This window comes from Orbicella faveolata, unplaced genomic scaffold (assembly GCF_042242905.1).
Source record: "Orbicella faveolata isolate gen_17 unplaced genomic scaffold, um_ofav_v1 contig_48, whole genome shotgun sequence".
NCBI lineage: Eukaryota > Metazoa > Cnidaria > Anthozoa > Scleractinia > Merulinidae > Orbicella > Orbicella faveolata.
The window spans coordinates 5,131,461-5,152,539 of record NW_028301578.1 but is presented as its reverse complement, the minus strand read 5'-3'; the positions used below and the strand labels follow the sequence as shown (position 1 = coordinate 5,152,539).

The window sequence follows — 21,079 nt, the reverse complement described above, 5'->3', positions numbered from 1 at the left end:
TTATCTTAAATTGGCGTATAATTTGTCGGGTATTGGTTTTTCATCTCCGCTAAAAGTTACGAAAGTTCTAAAAATTTCCAAATACTAGGACCAGACTGAAGTTTTCGCTTTTTTTTATAATTTCGTTGAAGTAATCGGATTCATGGCTTGCCTTTGCTATCTTCTTGAAATATATTGCATGATGATATCATGTTAAATAGTTACGCTGTGGATTACGGGCAGCTGGAAATCTATTTACAGAAACGGGAGTAGCAAGTTAAAATTTGTACAACTGCAACGTTTCTACACAACATTGAGAAGGTGGCGACGTTTTGGAATCGCTATAGTTAAGAGTTTATATAGTTGGGGCTCAATTTACCCGGCTATATAAGTTTTCTTAATTATTTCGATTTAGAAATGTTTTAACCCTCTCGATGTTTTGTAGAAACTTTGCTGTCGTGCTAATTTTAACTTGTTCTTCTCATTTCTGTAGATAGGTTTCTAGCTGATCGTTGTCTTACGGCTGACTATTTAACAAGATGTCATCATGGCATATACCATCTTGAACACAAACAAATGCTCACTGGATTCCAAACCTTTTTTATTTTGAAAAACTCGAATGATTAGAATCAAAATTTTTCCGTTAGGTTGTGTTCAAGATGGTATATGTTAAAATTTTTTTGGCGGGAAAAATTCAAGGGGTACCCCCTTACCATTTTTGAAAAAAAGTTGTCAGGGGAAACGCTGTGCAAATTTTTTCCAATTTTCCCGCCAAAAGTCTTAGTATATATAGGGCAAATTTTTTGATGACACAGTTGTAATTAATTTAATTGAATTTCACTTAACTAGTTAACTATTGTTAGCAGAAAATTAAAGATGAATAAAACAATTGAAATGAAACACTTGTTGTGAGTACTTTAATGTTTGAAATATTTGATTTACTTAATAAAAAATACACATTGGAATAAAAGATTACATTTACCGACTATTGAATTAAGTCTAAATTTAAAATTAATTACATTCTTAAAAAAATAATTGGCGCATGCATATTTTAGGCGCCGTATTTTTTCTAAGTCTTTTGGCGGGAAAATTAAACAATTTTTAAGCAGATGTTAACAAAAAGTAATTTTTTAAAAATATATATGGCGCATGCGTATTATAAGCGCCCGTATTTTTCTAAGTTTTTTGGCGGGAAAATTAAAAAATTTTGACAAGGGTTACCATGAAAGCAAATCTCAACACAATTTTGCAAAAACAATTTTAATCTTGCATACAGTTAAATAAAAATGTTTTCTAGAAGAGTAATCATGGGCTTCTTACACAAACTTGAGCATTTCAAGACAATTTTTGATCATTATTATTATTATTATTATCTTAGTTTAAAAAACGCCTTACAAACAAGAATGGGAAAACGGTGACGCTATACTACAGAAAATTTTCCTGGAATTATTTCTTTGAAAAGCAACCATGAACGTAAATTTGAGCTTCAAGACAATGTTTACTTTTCTTAGCAAAACTTTCGAAAACAACGCGAGACGAGAGTGTATGTGAACTGCAAAAAACTTTGAAGCAATACTTGAATAAATTGAGACTTTGAAAAAATGTAAAGCTTATCTCCCTCGTAAATGACTCTGTGAGCTCGAAAATTGTACGTATTCTATTAAAACAACTCTCTAAAATTCATTTTTGGTTGCAATATTTTGACAAATACAATTCATTCCTGTAAAATTATGTGGCAGAATAAAGAGAGCAACGTGGAAAATATATACGTCCTCGAGTTATCTTTGTCGAGAAAAATAAGCTTTTGGTGAGTAAGCACGGAGGCTTGCTACAAAAATAATTTTACCTCGTCGAATTTGGACGTGAATTTCAAATTTGTAAACAAGACAATTAGAATTAGTGAACAGCCCAGTAAAAAACACATACGTACATTTGTAATTTGCCTATAGAAATAGTTTCTGGTTGCGATGTTTTGACAAACAGAGAATCAATCCGCTTAATTAATTACACTAGTAAAATAAAAAAAAATTGCTTTCGAACACGCGAGCTCACAGACTCTGTTTACCGAGAGATAAACACGAAGAATCGCTCCAAAAATGATTTTTCCAAGTCAGACTAGGGCTTGATAATTTTGTAAACAAGACAATTAGAATTGGAGAACAGCCCTGCATTTAAACAAGTGAGTAACGTTGGCCTTGTAGATGGCACCTAACAAATTTAATCTTGTCTTTTGAATCTTGTTTTTCGAATTTCCATAAATCTGCCGCTCGAATCTAATCTAATTGTCTGTCTTACTTCGCTCCCTTGTGTATTATTCCCAACTCCAATATACTGCATCCAAAGTTTTGCCTTCTTTATTCCTTCCTCCGATATCTTGCCTCCAATGCCTGGGCATTCGTCCTTTTCTTCAATGCATTGCTTTCACAGACTGTATTCACTTGAGAAATCCTGCCAAAAAACTAAATAAATAAAAATAAATCGATTTAATGAACAAGTTCTGTAGTTTGCAACAAGCTGGTTCGCTATACAATTTGATTGCCGATTCATCCAGCACTAAAACATGCATAAATGTATTAACTTTCCCTAATTACCAAATGTTTACCCCTTGCAAATATCAAATATCCATTATCAAACGTGATTCATTGGCGCTGTTCAAATGTGTGCAATAATTAAATATATTTTGATGTCTATGCAAAAATGCATGCTTCACAACATGCTTCTTTGCGTAGGAGTACACGGCCAATATCATCTGAAAGCCCGGCCCGAAAGATTGTGTTGTTGTAATATTTTTAGTTAGAGAAAATTTCAAAAAATTTTTTTACTATGGTTGACCCTGGCTGCGGTCCCTCGATATTTTCATTATCTATGTTATTCAAACCAAACAAAGTTAAATTAACTGAGGAGTTACAGAATTTCCAGGGTATAACACTTTGATATCACGAAATCGCATTGACAATGGGCTGCCTAAAAGATATCAAAGATTTCAGTTGTATGGCTACTTATTTAAGTTAAGCAAAATGTGAATTGAGAGCATTAACGTACCACTGTTCCTTAATATCAAGTTATGTTCCAACTCGACAAGCATGCAGACATCTCAGCTCAGTAATTCCGTCCTATCTACAAAATAATCAAGAAAACAAGATAAGGGACATTATCTAAGAAATAGAAAAAGCGCTATATTACGAAAAACAAACAAACAAGTAAACAACTTAACAAACAAACAGACAGCTTGGACTATTGCCATCTTAGACTACAAAATTTGCCCAAAAAAATCCTAGGAAATCTTGGAAAGCTAAATGTCGAAAGTGATGCAAGAAATCTAAGGCTGCAAAGGTTTAGGAAGAAACTTGACAAAGCATCGTGAAAAGTAACAGCTAAACGAGAAAATAAAACCAAGAAATTTGGTCATGGCAACCCATAAATACATGGTTGGCATGGAAACGAAATGTTGATTCATCGCAATGTCTCCAGATCACGTTTACGACTGAAAAGTGGTCAAATTTATTATTTCTTTTTCTGTTCTTGTTTTTGGTCTCCATATGTTCTTCTAAGTTGCACTGCATTCAGTAAAATCAACACCGACATTTCTTTCCCCCCCCCCCCTCTCTCTCTCTCTCTCTCTCTCTCTCTCTCTCTCTCTCTCTCTCTCTCTCACTCTCTCTCTCTCTCTCTCTCTCTCTCTCTCTCTCTCTCTCTCTCTCTCTCTCACTCTCTCTCTCTCTCCCTCTCTCCTCTACACTTAAATTACATTACATCCGGATCAAGTTCTAATTACTGACTACATGATCAATAGATTGTAAAGTAGACAGGTTAAGAGAATAAAGAAAAACATCAACAAGGGATATTGTCGTGATGAAACTATGAAATTCTTAGAACTAGCATGAAAGAAATGTATGCTTACTGGTAAGGAGAATTGAAATATCAAGTTTCGGTAAATAAATTAAATAGTTACCTGAGTAGTGTCATCATAGTTGGCCTCGATCATTGGGATACCCGTTTAAACCTGATCCTTCTGCTTTCCTGGAAGAAAAATAATGAACCAGAAAATTTAGCATTAATTTTATTGAAATTAAATGAATTTTTTTGCCTTATTAGGCCTCTATAAAAATCTTCTAGTTTCAAAGTTTTCATGGTTAACTCCTGATACCATTTTGTGATTTTAATTCTACAATTGATTGAAACAGTTTTAAACTCATTCCAAGTGGCAGAAAATTAAACCCATATAATATATTCTTTAGAGCATCTCTAGTGCCTAGTTATTAATGTACTAACAGATATATCAATTGTCACTTGACTATTTCCTAAAGCATTTTATGCAAAGTTTTCGTAGTAACTGAGCTACGTTACCTCTACAAAATACAGTATTACTTTCGTGGACACTTCATACCTTGAGGACGACTTAGCGAAGGAAGTTGTCATCCATTTTGGTTGAAGCACGTGCTTTCCAAGTTTGCTTGAGTTACAGTTCTTGTTGCACGTATTTATGCCTCACAACAGCTCTGAACACTCAAAGACAATCCCGAACTGAAGTTTGATACATTTTTCGTGGTAAAAGACAAAGCCAAAGTTGAAGCTGTACGGGTTTAAATTTTAAACATGGCCGCTTAAAGTTCGACACGAAGAGCGCAAATCGACAAATTTGAATAATTTGCAATTTAGATTTCCAAGAGTTTGCGACCACGCACTGAATAATTGTTGCCACCATTTGATTGGCTAGAATTCTCGTTGTAATTACGGGCGGGTTATTCAAAATATCTAAAATGTCCTTTCTAGCATCGTTCGAGCTAGGAAAGGAAAATGGATTTTCGAAATAGGAAAATTGACCATTTTGGCTTTTAGTAGAATCGTTTACTGAATAGAGTGAGAACTTATACGGCTATTTAAGAATTTTCTCAATGGCGGAAATGTTTTCATTGCATTTCCACGGCGGCTATCAAGGTTTTCCAATTTCATTAAATGAAGTCAAGGCACCTAAGGCCTTGATCAAGAATTTGAAAACGGAAGTTTCACTCTGAAAACGCATCAAATGTTTTCCGTCCGCACTATGCTGGAGGAATTTTAAAACGCAACAATCACCGGTCATTTTGGATTTATGTTTGAGGAAAACTCGGTCAGAGAAATCACACGATTACCGCGATGTCATCGTTTTCGAAACGCTTCGTTTTCAAATGTTCTCCGTCCGCACAAAAACGAAAAGCCGGTGTTTTCAAATTCCTCCAGTTTGAAAAGCGTTTTCGAAAAGCTCCGTTTTCGTGACGGATCAGTGTGGACGGTAGGCCTAACCGTAGAAATAAAGTCCTCTCGCGTAGTGTGGACGAGGCCTAACTCTACTACTAACTATTAAAGCGAGGCCTGGTGCTCAACCATTCAAATGAAAATGAGTTTGACTTGCATGAGAATGAAGTCATTTTCATATGAAAGGATGGGCACCAAGACTTGCTTTGGGGAAGAGGCTAAAGGTAATTCGGAAATGCCCTGTTGACTGCGCTGTGACTGTTTAACTATGAAATCAAAATGACTGGAAGAATTAGGAAGCTTTATCTATCCACAATGCTACGGTCAGTGACCATACCTTGAAATTTTTGTGCGCAATATTTCAAAGAGTAGACACACTTTGACATTGTTCGGCGCAATGTTTCAGAGATATATTTGTGCGCAATGTTTTGGACAGAAGACGCAAAACTTGTTGAGCACGTTTTACATGACGAAAAAATAAACATAGGCACGCAAGACGTGCAAGAGTTATTTTTTTGTGTGTGTGAAGTCTCGGAGATAGGAGGATTCAAGGAACTGTTTACAATAAAGATTTGGTTAATTTGACAAGTTTTTTTAGTTGCGATGTACAGCAAGAAAGAAACTGGGAATTTATGATGTACATACGATGTTACATCGGTAATGGTAAGATACCTAAATAGTAAGCTATAAAATGTTTGACTGAACAAACTACAGTAATCTGACACGTCTCCGGATTAATGTAGATACCATCTTATTTTTTTCTTTGATTCGTTCTTTGATAAAACCCACACTGCAATTGGTGTGACACGTGCATATGCATCACTCCCTCACTTACCGATCACATAGCTCCTCCAACCCCCAAGAGGAATTTTTGCTCAAAAATGCTCAAGTAAAGAGACCTTTTCGCATTTTATACGAGTCGTAAGTTTACCCTTTTTACACAACACAACACAACACAACAACACTACTTCACCGAAAATAGAAAGAAAGAGAAAAAAACCTCTCTGACACATTGAAAGTCTGATTTAACTAAATTGCACTTTAACTTGGTGCCACGCAGTCTTCAAAGAACATTTGAGCAGTTTTGATACTTTTTACCTTTAAAAATATCGGACTGAAAAGAATGTCATAAAATGCCCATCAAATAAAAATAAACTGCTACTGCAAAGACGTGAAAACCGTCCAGAAATGAAAGCTTTTTTTGTTTAATATCCTGTGATCAATAACTGATAACTTGTCAGCTCTAATTGAATTTACTCCCATATAAAAACAAAAGTGTTAAGTTACCATTTGTAACTAAAGATAGCAAGCATCGTGGGAAAGAGTGGTGGCGATTCGTCAGCGCTAATTGAATTTCTTCCCGTGTGAAAAACAAGAGTGTCAAATTACCCTTTGTAACTAAAATATAAAAATATCTCGTTATATTTACACGCAACAAGAACAAAACAATCGTCAGCTACACTTACTATTGTAAACGTTAGAACTGTTTCAAATCTAAATAGTCTCGTCTCCTCTAAAACATGTACTAAGAACTAGAACCACGATTCGTGACTTCTAATTGAATTTACTCCTTGTGAAAAACAAAAGTATCAAGTTACCTTTGTTACTAAAAATAAAAATATCTCGTTGCATTTGCATACTACTTACTCATGAACTGTTTCAAAACTCAAGGCTCATTTCGTTCATAACTAGCCACCATTATTACACTGAACATTATGCACTCTAAAACAACTCAACGTATGTGTGTAACTGTCACATTCTGCTCCAAACCGGACTAAAAATCACAAACCGGCAACATACACATCGGTCTTTATTTTTCAATTACCAAAGTCCTTGTGTTTAATACAATAAAACGCTCAAGACTTCATATACCTCACTTAAGCTATCTTGAACACAAATAATTTCCTTTTTCTTCAACTACAATTCGCGTTGCTTATTAATGTGAATAAGCGAAAGCCCTGATAACATTTAAGAGAAAAGATTTAGTTTCATTAAAACGTATCTTCTCATTCCAGTAGTAAACAAGACTCATTAAAATGGTAAAATCGCCACAGAATAATACCTTTTTGTTCTTTTGACCAAATTAATCGTAGTCTCTTCGCTTTTCACATTGAAACTTATCAATGGATGCTGAAATTAACGACACGCCCGGAACACTCATTACGAACTCTGCAGCAATACTTAGGTTTCAATATACAACACGCAAACGATTTGAACTGGTCACAACCTCTTCATATTCCCAGTAGTGCATTCCACCCACCCTCCCTCCTCCATTAAAATACAATTGATCCTATCATAGAAACCACTTCAACTTACCTAGTGGGAAGAGCTCACCCTTCATCGCATGCTCGTCGTTATATGCCAAACACTATATTTCTTTGACTGATTATCCAGTTACAAATAATTATCAAACCCGCCCACATAATCCTCAGCCTAACCCACAGAAAATGTCGAAGTAGGCCCAATATATGAATACTTCCTCCTCTTTTATAGAAGCCGGAGAATAAATATGGCCGTTCTGAACTGTATCGGGATCAAATCTTCTCAGAAACCATTTACCTTTACAACAAGAAATTTGATTGGCTGTTTATAGTAGATCCAATCTGATTGGTGTGGCATACATACATCTCTCACTCACTCACTCATCCATTGACCCGTCCATAACATACCCCGACGCGACGACCAAGAGGTATTTTTTTACAAAAAAATAACTCAAAGAAGAAGCTTTTTGGAGTGACCTTCTCCTTTAAATTTACGGCTCCAGCGTGATTTTTGGGACAAAAGAACCAAATTCAAAACGCCCTTTAAATCTCGGATTATTTTGATACCTTTTTTTTTTCTTTTTTAAGAAATGTGTCCCAAAAGCACAGTACAGATAAGAATAAAAGTATTGTCTGGTCGGAAGAAATTTAGAAAATAAACATTTTTTTTAATTAGGTAGCAAAGATATTTCGTTATTCATCAGGAAAAAGTGTGAAATTAAAATCAAGTATGCTTTGCCCCGAATAACATTCACTGAATCAAAATGAGCTGGGTTATTTTGCAGAATAAAACAATCAACGCTAACGTCCATTATTGCGGTGAACAATAGACCTAATTAATTTTTTTTATTTTGATTGTTTGTTGTTCCATTTCATGTCTTGTTTTATAGAGAACAGAGAGTTATCCCTTTATTTAGCAAAAACTTTGCAGTCGGATACGCGTGAATCTGAAATAGGACAACAAGCAAACCAAACCAGACCTAACTAAACTAAGACGGATTCCCTCAATGTTCGAGCAATAAGAGCAAAAATAATTTTACCACAAATCTACTCATAGCACGGTAACTTTTTGAATACTGTTTCAGACAACTCACTTTAGTTCATTTCTCTAAGTGACCCCCTGATTAAATCCTCGAGCATTCTCGAGAAAGTTAATGTCAAACTTCGTAGGAATGGTTCGAGCGTGTGTTATTGTGGGTTCTGGTTTTAACTAACGCGAAACGTCTGTTTTAATTAAAATATGAATAACTTCAAGTTCAATTTTCTCTCACGGGGTCAGCTTGAGAGCTATAAAGTCTCGATTAGTTCTTCTTGACTGTATTCAAAATAATATATATATTTAGCCAAGGCTAAGGGCGAACCTCTGGGCCGAATAGTTCAAAGCCTGAGTAAGCTAACCCAAGTCAAGCGAGAATTTTGGTTTGAGTTTTGTAACTTTGCGGTGAGATTTTCTGTTTTTATTGTTTGGCTTCTGTTTTGAGTTTGAAAAATCTCAAAATACACAAAACGTAAGCAATGAAAAACATCTGTATACAGGAAAAAAATATACTTCGGTTAACTTTTAATCCTGGGTTAGCGTTAACCGCCTTCCGAACAACCTCGCCATGATCGTTAAATCTGTTACATCGCAAGTGTTCCGTAATTGTGTTTGTCGATCGATTGTATCTTTTGTTCGGGTTCTAGTACCGTTAAATTTATGTTTGCCACAAATTTCAGGGTTGTCCACTTAGGGTAGTCCATGGGTAGTCCTTTCAAGCATTCCATAGACCAGGTCCATCGCATCGAGGTAGTCCATGGACTAGGGGTCAACAAAATGTACCATTACACAGTTAGTATAAATATGAACTGCGGACTGCGGACTGCGAACTGCAGACTGCGGACTGCGGACTGCGGACTGCGGACTGCGGACTGCGGACTGCGGACTGCGGACTGCAGACTGCAGACTGTGGACTGCGGACTGCGGACTGCGGACTGCGGACTGCGGACTGCGGACTGCGGACTGCGGACTGCGGACTGCGGACTGCGGACTGCGGACTGCGGACTGCGGACTGCGGACTGCGGACTGCGGACTGCGGACTGCGGACTGCGGACTGCGGACTGCGGACTGCGGACTGCGGACTGCGGACGGTGGACCGCGGACCGCGGACCGCGGACTGCAGACTGCGGACTGCGGACTTTAAATCCTTTAGGAGGTTGTGAAATTCTTAAGACTCTCAAGCGAAATTTTGTGAGAAAAGAATTATTTGCACATTGTATGCAAGTTTAGCAAAAGTCATGTGCAAAATACTTACTATTTACAGATTGGATTTGCAGGCAAGTTGTTAGAGACATAGATCACAGGATCAAGGACCAGGGACCCAGGACCGGGGACCCAGGACAGGGGACCCAGGACAGAGGACCCAGGACAGAGGACCCAGGACAGAGGACCCAGGACAGAGGACCCAGGGCAGAGGACCCAGGGCAAAGGACCCAGGACAGCGGACCCAGGACAGAGGACCCAGGACAGAGGACCCAGGACAGAGGACCCAGGACAGAGGACCCAGGACAGAGGACCCAGGACAGAGGACCCAGGACAGAGGACCCAGGACAGAGGACCCAGGACAGAGGACCCAGGACAGAGGACCCAGGACAGAGGACCCAGGACAGAGGACCCAGGACAGAGGACCGATAAAACTGTGGATGAAAGTAAGCCTTGAAGACGAACTTTCAGAAGTTGAGTTATAGATATATTAAGGTATATGAGATATTACCGGCAGCAGAGATGGCACAGTCCACCCTGCCACGAGGGTTTTTTCCGGGTACTCTGCTTTCCCTCACTCCTGAAAAACCAATAATTTCAAATTCCAACTAAAAAAATTGGCCACACATTACTGTGGGCCAACTGAGATGAAAAAGCCTTTGATTACTCAAGGTAAACATTTGTAATACCAATTTATTACTCTCTGCTCATTTTCTAGTTACATGTGCACATGTGGTTTCGCAGTCTCCCTTGCAGCTGTTATTTTAGTTAATTAGCAAATTGGGAAGAAGCTTTATTTATTTTCTGACTTTTTCAAACATCTCTTTTTTAAACATAGGTAAAGGGAAATTCTCGAGTCAACCAATCAATCAATCAATCAACCAATAATTTAATCAATCAAAAAATCACTCAATAACGCAATTAATAGTTAAGATAAAAAGCCCAGGATATGCAGCTAACTAAAATAGCAATTACCAACCTTTAAATTTATCTAGTTTCAATTATCACCGACCATTTAAGAAAGTAAAATGCAGGCGAAGTTAACGCAACTGGCGCCAAACCCTAGGCTAGCTTTTATTAAGTGGCTAAACTGGTCTGCGATGAAGAGGAGAATTTTGATTGGTTCCCTTAGGGGTCCGAATTTCGTACTACGGACCGCTAAAATGGAGCGTTCACAAAATAATTTTGGCATATTTCTTTTTCAATTCATTGCACAAAATAGACAATTCTCTCGTTTAACAGAAATCTTTATATCTTCATTTTTGAAGGACACCCGAGTTTAATGTTTACAAAAGCGATATCAGAAACGTAAACAAGAAATCTATTGACGTAAATGCTTATCTCTCTCGCGCGCGTTTACCGAGAATGGATCACGGAGACGCATCTATTCATCAGCAAAAAAATAGAACTCGAGCAATATTTCTCCAATACGGACCCCACCTTAGGTCAATAACACACTTACGTGTTAGCACGCGCTTGATGTGCTATGTGGCGCGACGTTGCGACGTGAATCACGTAGGAAGTGAGGATGCGCAGATCAATGGCGCGCACGTCCATAAATCCCTCACGGATGGATTATTTTCATTATATTCTTTAAAAGTTATATTCTACTTTTTTAGTTGAAGCTAATTGGCATTTCCTTGGTAAAACAGGTCTCGTTCAGGCCGTCATAACATGGCTTAAAGGGTTTTCAAAGACGGGTTATGTTTTGATTAGACAGGTACGTAACTTAGTTAGCAGGGCTTCACTCGTCCAATGTAAACACGGTCCAGGGGGCCGTTTCTGGAAATCTCTCGAAACCTTTTGTGGCTCGCAAAGGCAATTTTTATTTAATCTGTATTTAAAAAGAGAGGCGTACACGTGTGAAACTTTTTGTATGAAGGAAAACTCTGTACATATTAAGGGATATGTGAATAAAATAGCTCAATAATCATAAGGTTTGAGATTTTGATATGGTTTTCCGGGTGCAAAAACGTTTCAGGACCTTCGCGAAACGGGCCCATGAGCTGTTTATTTTTGCCTGTAAGGCTTTTTTATGAGATTAATATAATATGTCACCAAAACATCTTACTTACATAACTCAAATTTGGAAAATGTTTTAGAAATAATAACTTGCTTGTTTTTTTTTGTTTTGTTTTGTTTTTTTTTTTTTTGTTATGCGTGAACAGCTAGCAGGTGGAAAATGTAGGTGTTTGCAGTATTTCACATAAAATAGGTGTAAAAATGTTAAAATAGTCTGCTAAATTTCTGTTCTTTATTATGAAGCAATTATAGAGCCAAGGAAAAATATGTTTGCTTTTTTTGCGTTGTCGCAAGTTCAACAATTAAACTGACAAATGTATACATGAATCTGTGTCCATTATTTGAATTTATTACTTACTACATGGAACGTTATAATGCATGTGTTCTTTTTTCGAGTGACTGCCCACATATTGGCCTGGGTACTTAAAAATATAGCAATAACTCCTCCCTTTTTTCATGAAGTAGGTGTCTCTTCTAATCAATAACTACTAATTGTCTTTGAACTTCTTTTAGAGCACTTAATTTTTTCAAAATAACTAAAACGTTTGAGTGTATTTTCAAAGAAAGCTTGGTATCGAAGGTAGCTGCTTTCCATGCTGGTTCCGTATATTAAGACTCTTAAGTTAATTAAGTTAGAAATGTTGATTTTTGAGGAGAAAAAGAGCTCCTCGAACAAGGAACTTCATCCCAATCACCACGTGGTTAATCAAAACTCCACGCAAAGTAATTTTATAACAAAGCGCGTGAACCCCTGCTACCCCTTTCGTTATTTTATTTCCTTAAATCAATTCGACTATACTTCCAAGTGCAGGGAACGAGTTTCTATCACCACATTCGTCTAAGGTTTATTCCATGTATTTATAATTCCACCAACACAAGAAATCCACCCACAGTTTGATATGAAAAAATATTTGATGTTGACTTTGGTGTCGTTATGACAGTTGTCCCGAGAAGGTCAAACTATTTTGATTAATTGGCCAATCGAAATTGGACACAAATTAATCCAAATCAATCACAATCTCAAAAAAGAATAAGAACTTGAACAAAGCTTGCATCTTTTGTCTTTCAGTCGGTTGACTGGCTTATCAGCATAGCAAGTTGGTTCTCCGTACAGATTCCACTAGGAGGTAAGCAAATATCTTCACATCGTTAATACATCCTTTCATCTAGTTCGTCGCGTCTTTTGTATTCAAGTCATGAACGAAAACAACACGACATATGTTGAGGAGTCATTAGCTTCCAATGTTTTTGTGGAATATGCCAGTTTTGACAAGCAGACAAGACTGATAAGGCGCTGTGTTTAGTTGAGGGAGGGAGTCCCAAAAATCGATAATAACCACGTTACAAACAAAGACGGAGGATTGAGGGCTGACAAAAATTATCCCACGTTAGAGGTACATTGATCTCCATGAAAACTGATCATGATGATTTTGCAATCTAGGAACGTGCCGGGAAGGAAACATAAAGCATGTGAAGGCTTTTACGTCAACTTGAACGCTGATTTCAAGATTTCAGTCTACACGAGTTTAACGCAAAAAATGAAAATAATATTTATTTCTAGACGAAAACCTTCACTACGTACAAAGCTAGTTTCCGAACATATAACGGATTGCCTTAATCTTGTTGAATCTTAAAGAAACCGTTTTAACTTTTAAAGATTAACGTTGCGGAAAAACTAAAAAAAAAATAATCGTATTTCTAAAGTGGTCGCCAATTTCTTTGCCATAACCAAACATGTCTGTAACACATGTTTTTTTTGTTTTGTTTGTTTACAAAATACCTCACGAGATATTTATAATTAAGAGTTTGTTTGGAAAAAAAGGGCTGTTCCTTTTGCCCTGTGTTTTGACGAAAAGATCACAGATTCAGTAATGACAGGAACTTGCACGGGTACGAGTTTCCTCACGCAAAACACGCCCTTATTTGGCTGTTGTTTATTTCTATTTTATTATTGTTAACACAAGGTGTCAGTGATGTTGACCGGTGGATATGTGCTGCTAATACTCTGGGTGCTAGTTTTGTACATCTCAGGTAACATTTTCAATATTTTGCCACTTATATAGTAATAAACATTTACGGATAGAATTTACATTTTACCACGATCACAGTATAAATAACTGCACTAATTTTTATAAGAATATTGTTTTTCCGGCCAAGGCTGGATATTCTAATTTTTTTGCCGATTTTAGGCTGAAAATATTCTTGTGAACATTCTTAGATTATGGCGTATGACATTTCTGTTTTTTTAGTCTCTGATTTCAGACTTTATCCGTAAAATGATTTTACCCAAGTCTGTGAAAGGGGGCTAGCTCACGCTAATTTAGGTCATGTTGTTTAATTTTCTTAATTATGAGCTCTAAACGTCAAACTGGCAGAGCAAGAGTCTTTCATTTGCATAATCACGGCCACATAACAACTGACAATGATTTTCCAACTGTGTAAATGACATTTTGATATAAACTGATATAAATTTGAGAAAAAGGTGGGCCGAAGTTTTTCAAATTTACCTTAAATGCAATCCATTTTAATCCTCTCCAGTTTTGTCCATCCATGTCCCTTCTTGGCTTTCCTGTGTTTTGTTTGAGATCGTCTATAGTTTTGAGCCGTTTTTGTGATATTTTAGTTAATTATATGACCATTTGATCAGTGCTGAAATTGCCTAAAATTGCGTGACCTGCCTTCTTTAATATTGACCACCAAGTATATTGTGGCTGTTCTGCTGTATCTTGTTTCCTCCGTCAGCGGTTTCCTCTCAAGGTAACCAGGATACTTCATGTAGCCGTGAAATGGAGGGCCAGCCAGTGGACGGACCGTGCGGTCAGCGGTGTATCTGTTTGAATGAGAGAATGCAGTATTGCTGCAGACAAAGAAAGAACTTTCCATCAATGACACGGAGTGAAAGACTTCGTTATGTAAACACGGTGATCAAAGCGTCTACTGATGTTCGTTATAGACATGAATACAACCAAATCATCGCTTCACACAAGAGGCTTTTTGATACTGGCATTCATGATAAACAGCAGTTTTTACCTTGGCACCGTTGGTATGTTACGTAACAGTCGTTACTCTATCAATTCCTTAAGTATCTTAAATTTTAGCTTGTAAATTAAGAAACCAAGAAGCAAAGACGTTTCGCATTCACTGATTCACTCATTTACTCATTCGCTCATTCATTCACTTATTTGTTCGTTCGCTCTTTCATTCGTGCGTACGCGTTCGTTCATAGTACATTCATGCACTCAAGCATTCATGCATTCATGCATTCATTCAGTGGAAGTCACTGAAAACTTGAAATTCATTTCGAACACGAAAGTGTCGTAAGATTCAATTATTTCTTTCTTATTGTTGCCTTTAGGTTTCTTCTCCTTTTTGAAAACTTACTGCGAACTGTAGACTGTCGTGTGACCCTGCCTTATTGGGACTGGAGTTTATTCCCCGGGGCCGCCTGGCAGAGGGGCACTGATGACATTTGGTCGAACAAACCATGGGGACTGGGTGGGAACGGGAATAGACAAAGGAGAGGATGTGTGCAAGATGGACGTTTCGGGCAACGAAGATGGAAATTAACTCCATCGGCTAGACGAGGCTGTCTTCAGAGAGCGTTCTCTGGTAAGTGCAGTGATTAAAACATTTGATTATTACGTACCACTCGAGCTGTGATATATATGGGTTATTGACCAAATGTGAGGTCAAGATGGCTGGATATTGGCCAAGTTCTTTTTTTTGCGTGTTTATGGACGGAGACGGAGTCGAGGTCCATAAACTCGTAAAAAAAGAACGAGGACAATATCCAGCCATCTTGAATGAACAAGCTTAGTCAATAAAGGATTTATTATATGGCTTTCGGGGAAATTTTTCTTGCGGGACGCGGCGGGTAGTCCCGAGCGGGCAAGATAGCTTTATCTTGCCCGCTCGGGTAGCCAATTACGGGGCAGGATTTGATTCATCTTGCCCGCTCACGGAGCTAGTCATATAATAACTTTGTTTAAACGATGTGTAAACTGGCGTTGAGAAAATCTTAACTGGTCGACAAGCTAAACAGAGCGGAAAAAGAAAACAGCCCGTTATAAACAGCACGTGCGTTAACTTAATCACTTCTAACCCGTTTTAAAACTTAAAGAATGAGTTTACTTGGAAGATTTACATAGGAGAGAATTTAATTAACAAATGGCAAACGCGGTATCTTCCAATTTCGGGGAATCTTTGTTCACAGTATTTTATCATTAGCATAAACGCCAGTTCAGCTTGTGATCGAGCTACAAAAATAAAAGCTTTGATTAATGAAAGTGTACATATAGCGTGATTAACAATCCAAAGAATTTGAACCCGATGTATTATATACCTTTCGTGTGACCCGAGTGAAAATACACAACATTTTACCAATACTGTAAGCGCTTATTTGCGCTTTTGTTGCCCATAAGTTTTGCAGTTTTTGAAAAAAAAAATAGGTCTCCTCCAGGTATGTTTCAACCAAAGCGTTCAAGAGCAAAAAAATATTCACTGATTGCTAACTAGACTTTAAAGAGTCTCTGAGTGTTTGGAGCCAACCCCCAATCTAACATGATACCTTTGCTAGGTCGTATGCTTATGAGGTAGAATGGAATCTCTCTTTGGAGTTATGGATTCACGTAGCGGGAGGTTGCTAAGCACCGAGAGAATCGCTCGAGGCAACTTTCTAGCCTCTTGTGTGCTTAGCAAATCTCCTGTGTGGATCTATGGCTCAAAAACCTGCCCCTACTGTTTACATATGTTTTTGGTGCGACATTAACAAAATGCAAAACGGTTAACCAACACATGTAAACATTACGTTGAAAGCTGGGAATCGGAGAGCATTGCAGATTAGAAAAACAATAGGTTTTCCAGAGCCTCTCGGTGAAGTAGAAATTTCTAGACTAATACGTTTGTTACTGCTTTTGTTAATTACATTGTTCGAACATCCTGGAATTGCGTGGCATAGCAATATTTTAAAATAACAGGATGTAATCTACTGTATAAAAGCAAACTGTTGACAAATTGATCGAGTCAGTTGTCAGTCAGTCAGTTGTAGTAGTGGTGTAGGTTCGGCGCGCTCAAATGAAAGGAAGTCTGTTGGAATTCATCTGTGGAGTCTATTTGGAGTCAAAACACATGTAAATTGTCATCTCTAGCTTTCTCCCTATACTCGTTTAGGCTAAATCAGTCATTCAATTTGTCAAGCGGGAGACTGCGGAAACTTCTTTCGTTACTACCTGAACGATATTGGTATCTTTTAGCAATATTCAGATCAAAATCTTGAAAAACTAACCGAGTAAAGCCAAAATACTTTCACGTATAAATTGATGCGTACCTCAAGGCCCAAGAACTCGCTAGCTATTGTCAATGTACATCCTCAAATATTGCCGTCTGATCACATAATCCGTACTATAAAACAATAATTTCTATGCCATTTAGATTCGTTTTGGAATCCCACGTTACCTTTTCAAGCTTAAAGAGCGAAGATTTTCAGGAATTTATCTTATTTCAACACCAGCAAAAGGATTAGTAAAGCTCTGTTCTCTAGACTGGACATTGTCATGAAGTCTGACAAAACAAACTAACACCCTGTTCACACTAACATGTTTAACATGTTCAAAAGTGGTTTAATTTAACAAAGTTAAAAATTAGTTGTTTATACCGTGCACAGCACCCCAACACCTGTTTAATTAAAATATGTTAGCAAAGTGATTTGAAATTTTTATTCTCGAAAGGACTGCAAAGCGTACTCGACAAATAGTCCAGTTTCGAATTCGCCATGACCGCTGATTAAAAGCACTAAGAACGCATTTGCACAGGGTTAGCCTCGACCTAAAGTAAAATATTCACAAATTCCAGCGTGAAGATGACCTGTTTATAGCTCTGTGTATTGTTTAATTTTCAAATTTGTGGCACCTTCCCACCGGTATTTGTGAATATTTTTTTGGGTGGAGGCTAACCCTGTGCAAATGCGTTGTCAGTGCTTTTAATCAGCGGTCATGGCGAATTCGAAACTGGACTATTGGAAAAATCTAAACCTGATTTAGTTATTGGTGCGAATGCGGCATAAGACTCTATCTCCTTTTCTTTTCTTTAACCTTTCTAGTTGTTTTCCTAATTTTCACGTTGTTTAATTCTTTTACAGCTAAACCACCCGATATAATCGCTCTTTATTTGACGAAAGCGCATTCTCCACGCGAGTTCACGGAGTTTGAGCTGGACGTCCGCGCGAATCTACACGACACTGTCCACTGTCGTGTAGGAGGCACGATGTGTGCCCACAACTCCGCTAACGCGCCGGAGTTCTTCCTCCATCACGCGTTCATTGACAAGATATGGGCCGATTGGCAGGAAAAGAGCACCTCTCATATGTTTGCCTATTTCGACAATCTTCGGGATGATCTCCGCATGCAGGAAGCACAGTTTCACCCCAGGGATTACGTAGACACTTTGTATATGCCACATCCTGATATCGATAGCTCTGAAGATGAAGGTCGAGTCTGTGTGGTGTATCAAGACCCAGTTCATCCTTTGTATAATGAAATCATGAAGCGTCTCGAGAGCTTAACCACAAGGGAAATTCGTCGGATTCCTCGGCTTCCCTTCCGCCCGGCCACCGCGCGCCAGCTACGAAATCTTGGAGTTCACCGTAAAGAACGACGCAAAGCAAAGAAGCTGCTAAAAAAGGAACTTCAGCCTGAGAAAAGACTTCAATATAAGCAGCTAAGAAAAATTTATGACAAAATGCTAGGTTTTCGCTTAACAGATCTCCCTTTCAGATTTTCAGCAAAGGACAACCCATCCAGTAACAGTCTCATGTACGATCGATGGCTGGCGAAAGCTGCAAATACCACGGGATTCCGTGCCAAAGATGTCAAGTCTTCCCGTTTTCAAAACATTTCGAGTACATTCGTTTAATGCAAAATTTATTTGTAAACGAAATTCGTAGCTCCTTTAAAACTAAAGATGAGTCTTAAATTTCGTTTTTGTTCTACAATGCGATGAGTGCACTATTCAATATTTAGAAAGTTTTGACAAAGTTTTCAACAAATCAAAAAGATTTATTACAAGGTTTATTAAAAAATTGTCAAATATAATTTCAAGATGTTTGAATGAAAGGATTAAAAAAGATATTACCCAGACTAATGCGTCTCTTTTATTAACACAGCTTACCGGGCAGGGGTCGGTGAGCGAGATGAGGGCTTCAGAAATACCGCTGTGCAAGTAATTTGTTGGCTTGAGACTTTTTCAAGAACAAAAATAATCCTGGAGCTTATCTATTTATCTGTGGGAGGCCTCATGGTTAGTGCTTTCGTCTGCAGATCGAGTAATCCTGGCCGGGGACATTGTGTTGTGTTCTTGGGCAAGACACTTTACTCTCACAGTGCCTCTCTCTACCCAGGTGTTTAAATGGGTTCCGGAGAACTTAATGCTGGGAGTAACCCTGCGAGGGACTAGCATCCCATCCAGGGGGGAGTAGAAATACTCTTAGTCACTTCATGCTACAGAAACCGGGATAAGCTCCGGCATGATGGGCCCCTTGGCTCGTGTGCAGACTTTTCCTTTATTTATTTACCTTGTCTCGTATACGCGACGTGTTTACAACTCGTCGTTGGGTTTGATTATAAGTACGTGACAAACTAAAATGATGTCTAAGTTGGCAACTGATCCTTACAGTACATGATTCAAGGGGTGTGGGGTAGGGAAAGAAATGGAACCAGTGAAACAGAAAGCTATGAATGAAATTATGAGTTCAAATCTAAGAAATTACCCAACTTTGAACTTCGTATCCCCTTCCGCCCTTCAGAAACTCGTAATACATGTGGGAAATATCACGAGAATTCCGATCAATATTTGAAACAAAAAGACAATGAAGCCAAATGATTACCCATCCTCCCAACCCTACCTACCACCGCTTCGCCCCCCCCCCCCCCCCCAAAAAAAAATAAAACACAAAAATAAAAAACAGGTCCCAAAAGATACTTAAGTCCCCAATTTTAACTGCATACAAAAATCCTTTCACCCTCCCCCTCTCCACTTTACTTTTATACCCAAATAACCCCTTCTCCCCTATCGCTGGACTTTATAGTAAGATTGTATGTACGTGGCTAGGCAGGAAGTTTGAAATTCGGCGGTGGAAAGTTTGGTAACTTTCAAATCGCTCGTCTGTTAATGGTACGAAAAAAAAATTACATCCAAAATTAATATTAATTGTTTATCGAGAAAACCTTCAGCGTGGAAAACTAAGCTTATTAATAGATTGAAATTCCGAGCGTTGCTGGTCGAGGCATTCGATAAGACCGTCACACGGCAATTTCTTTGATATGAAAATGTATTTCTTTGGGGTGTTAAATTAGGTTTGTTTTGTATTATTTTCCACTGGAATAATCAGAGCTTTGTAAACCACTCCTTGTGAATATCACACCATTAGATGCCGACCAATCTACTCGAGGTCATTTTTCCTTATCATAATTATTATTGTAAAAAAAAAAAACTTTTAGGTATATTCTCTTGCTGGTATCCCGTACTTTGATTGAGTATGTGTCAGTTTCTCAGTGTGAACAAACTCGATTGCTCTCGGCTCCATCCGCCATGTTTTGTTTTTACTTGTCCTCTTTACTTAGACTAGAACTGTTTTCTATTCGGCTGGGCGAAGGGAAGAGAATACATTTAGAATACCACCTGAAGACTTTCTATTTAAAATGATTTTGAATAGGAAGTCTTCAAGTTGTAATCTTGAAGTCGTGAGGTGCTAGGAAGATAAACTGGACTTGACCGCATTTGAAAAAAGAAAAGAACATCTGGAGATAGCAATATTACACTTCATTTTTGAGAAACGACTACTTTTCTTCTGCAAAAATAACTGAAAATTAGTTGTTGTCAGATTTTTTGTTCGAGAACACCAATTTGTCCTCTTTGAAAAGGCACTATAAGTCATCATTGTGAAGAAAGCGCGCACAACAAAGACACTTGATAGAATAGAAATAGTGCAAACAAACATTTATCATCTTGAAAAATGATCGGGCGTAAAATGAAAAAAACATTGTCCACTTGGCTATTATGCATATCACGTCCATGTCTTTGCCTTCCTGTTCCCTCTCGAGAAATGCTTCCGCTGTTGAACATAACGAGTAAGCAATTTTGAAATGGATTGTTCAATTTCTACTTCCTGCGCTTGTGTTAAAAATTGAGTAATAAAGTTAACCAGAAGCTGTGGTATTCTTCTTCAGAATAAAGTTAAAAATGAAATACCAGTTTCCTCGTAGAATGGGTGATCTTGCTTTGTTTTAAAGTCTTCGATTACTTACACTCTGATATTTGTCTGGGGTCGTACTTCAATTTAGAAAAGCAG

General features: G+C 37.9%; 2 protein-coding genes and 1 long non-coding RNA gene across 3 annotated transcripts in view; 1 reads left to right on the top strand and 2 right to left on the bottom strand.

The window, feature by feature from the left end:
• Positions 1–21,079, bottom strand: part of LOC110059030 (histamine H2 receptor-like) — a 150,851-nt gene that overhangs the window by 55,330 nt on the left and 74,442 nt on the right. The window lies entirely within an intron of this gene.
• LOC149096115 (uncharacterized) lies at positions 1,224–4,589 on the bottom strand. Its single transcript, XR_016204590.1, has 4 exons — positions 4,367–4,589; positions 3,932–3,999; positions 3,022–3,096; positions 1,224–2,438 (listed from the first exon to the last, which is right to left on the bottom strand). It is a non-coding gene; the product is annotated as an uncharacterized LOC149096115 (long non-coding RNA).
• On the top strand, positions 12,752–19,658 carry LOC110059032 (putative tyrosinase-like protein tyr-1). Its single transcript, XM_089280630.1, has 5 exons — positions 12,752–12,863; positions 13,701–13,767; positions 14,479–14,779; positions 15,092–15,345; positions 17,873–19,658. The coding sequence occupies exons 2-5, from the start codon at positions 13,710–13,712 to the stop codon at positions 18,643–18,645; spliced, it is 1,386 nt and encodes a 461-aa protein (XP_089136756.1). The 5' UTR covers positions 12,752–12,863; positions 13,701–13,709; the 3' UTR covers positions 18,646–19,658.

Excerpts from the sequence above, each read along its gene's own strand:
- LOC110059032 (XM_089280630.1), top strand. The coding sequence starts at position 13,710 with ATGTTGACCGGTGGATATGTGCTGCTAATACTCTGGGTGCTAGTTTTG. Across the intron at positions 13,768-14,478 it reads GCTAGTTTTGTACATCTCAG|CGGTTTCCTCTCAAGGTAAC; the intron begins GTAACATTTTCA and ends TTCCTCCGTCAG. Across the intron at positions 15,346-17,872 it reads TCTTCAGAGAGCGTTCTCTG|CTAAACCACCCGATATAATC; the intron begins GTAAGTGCAGTG and ends ATTCTTTTACAG.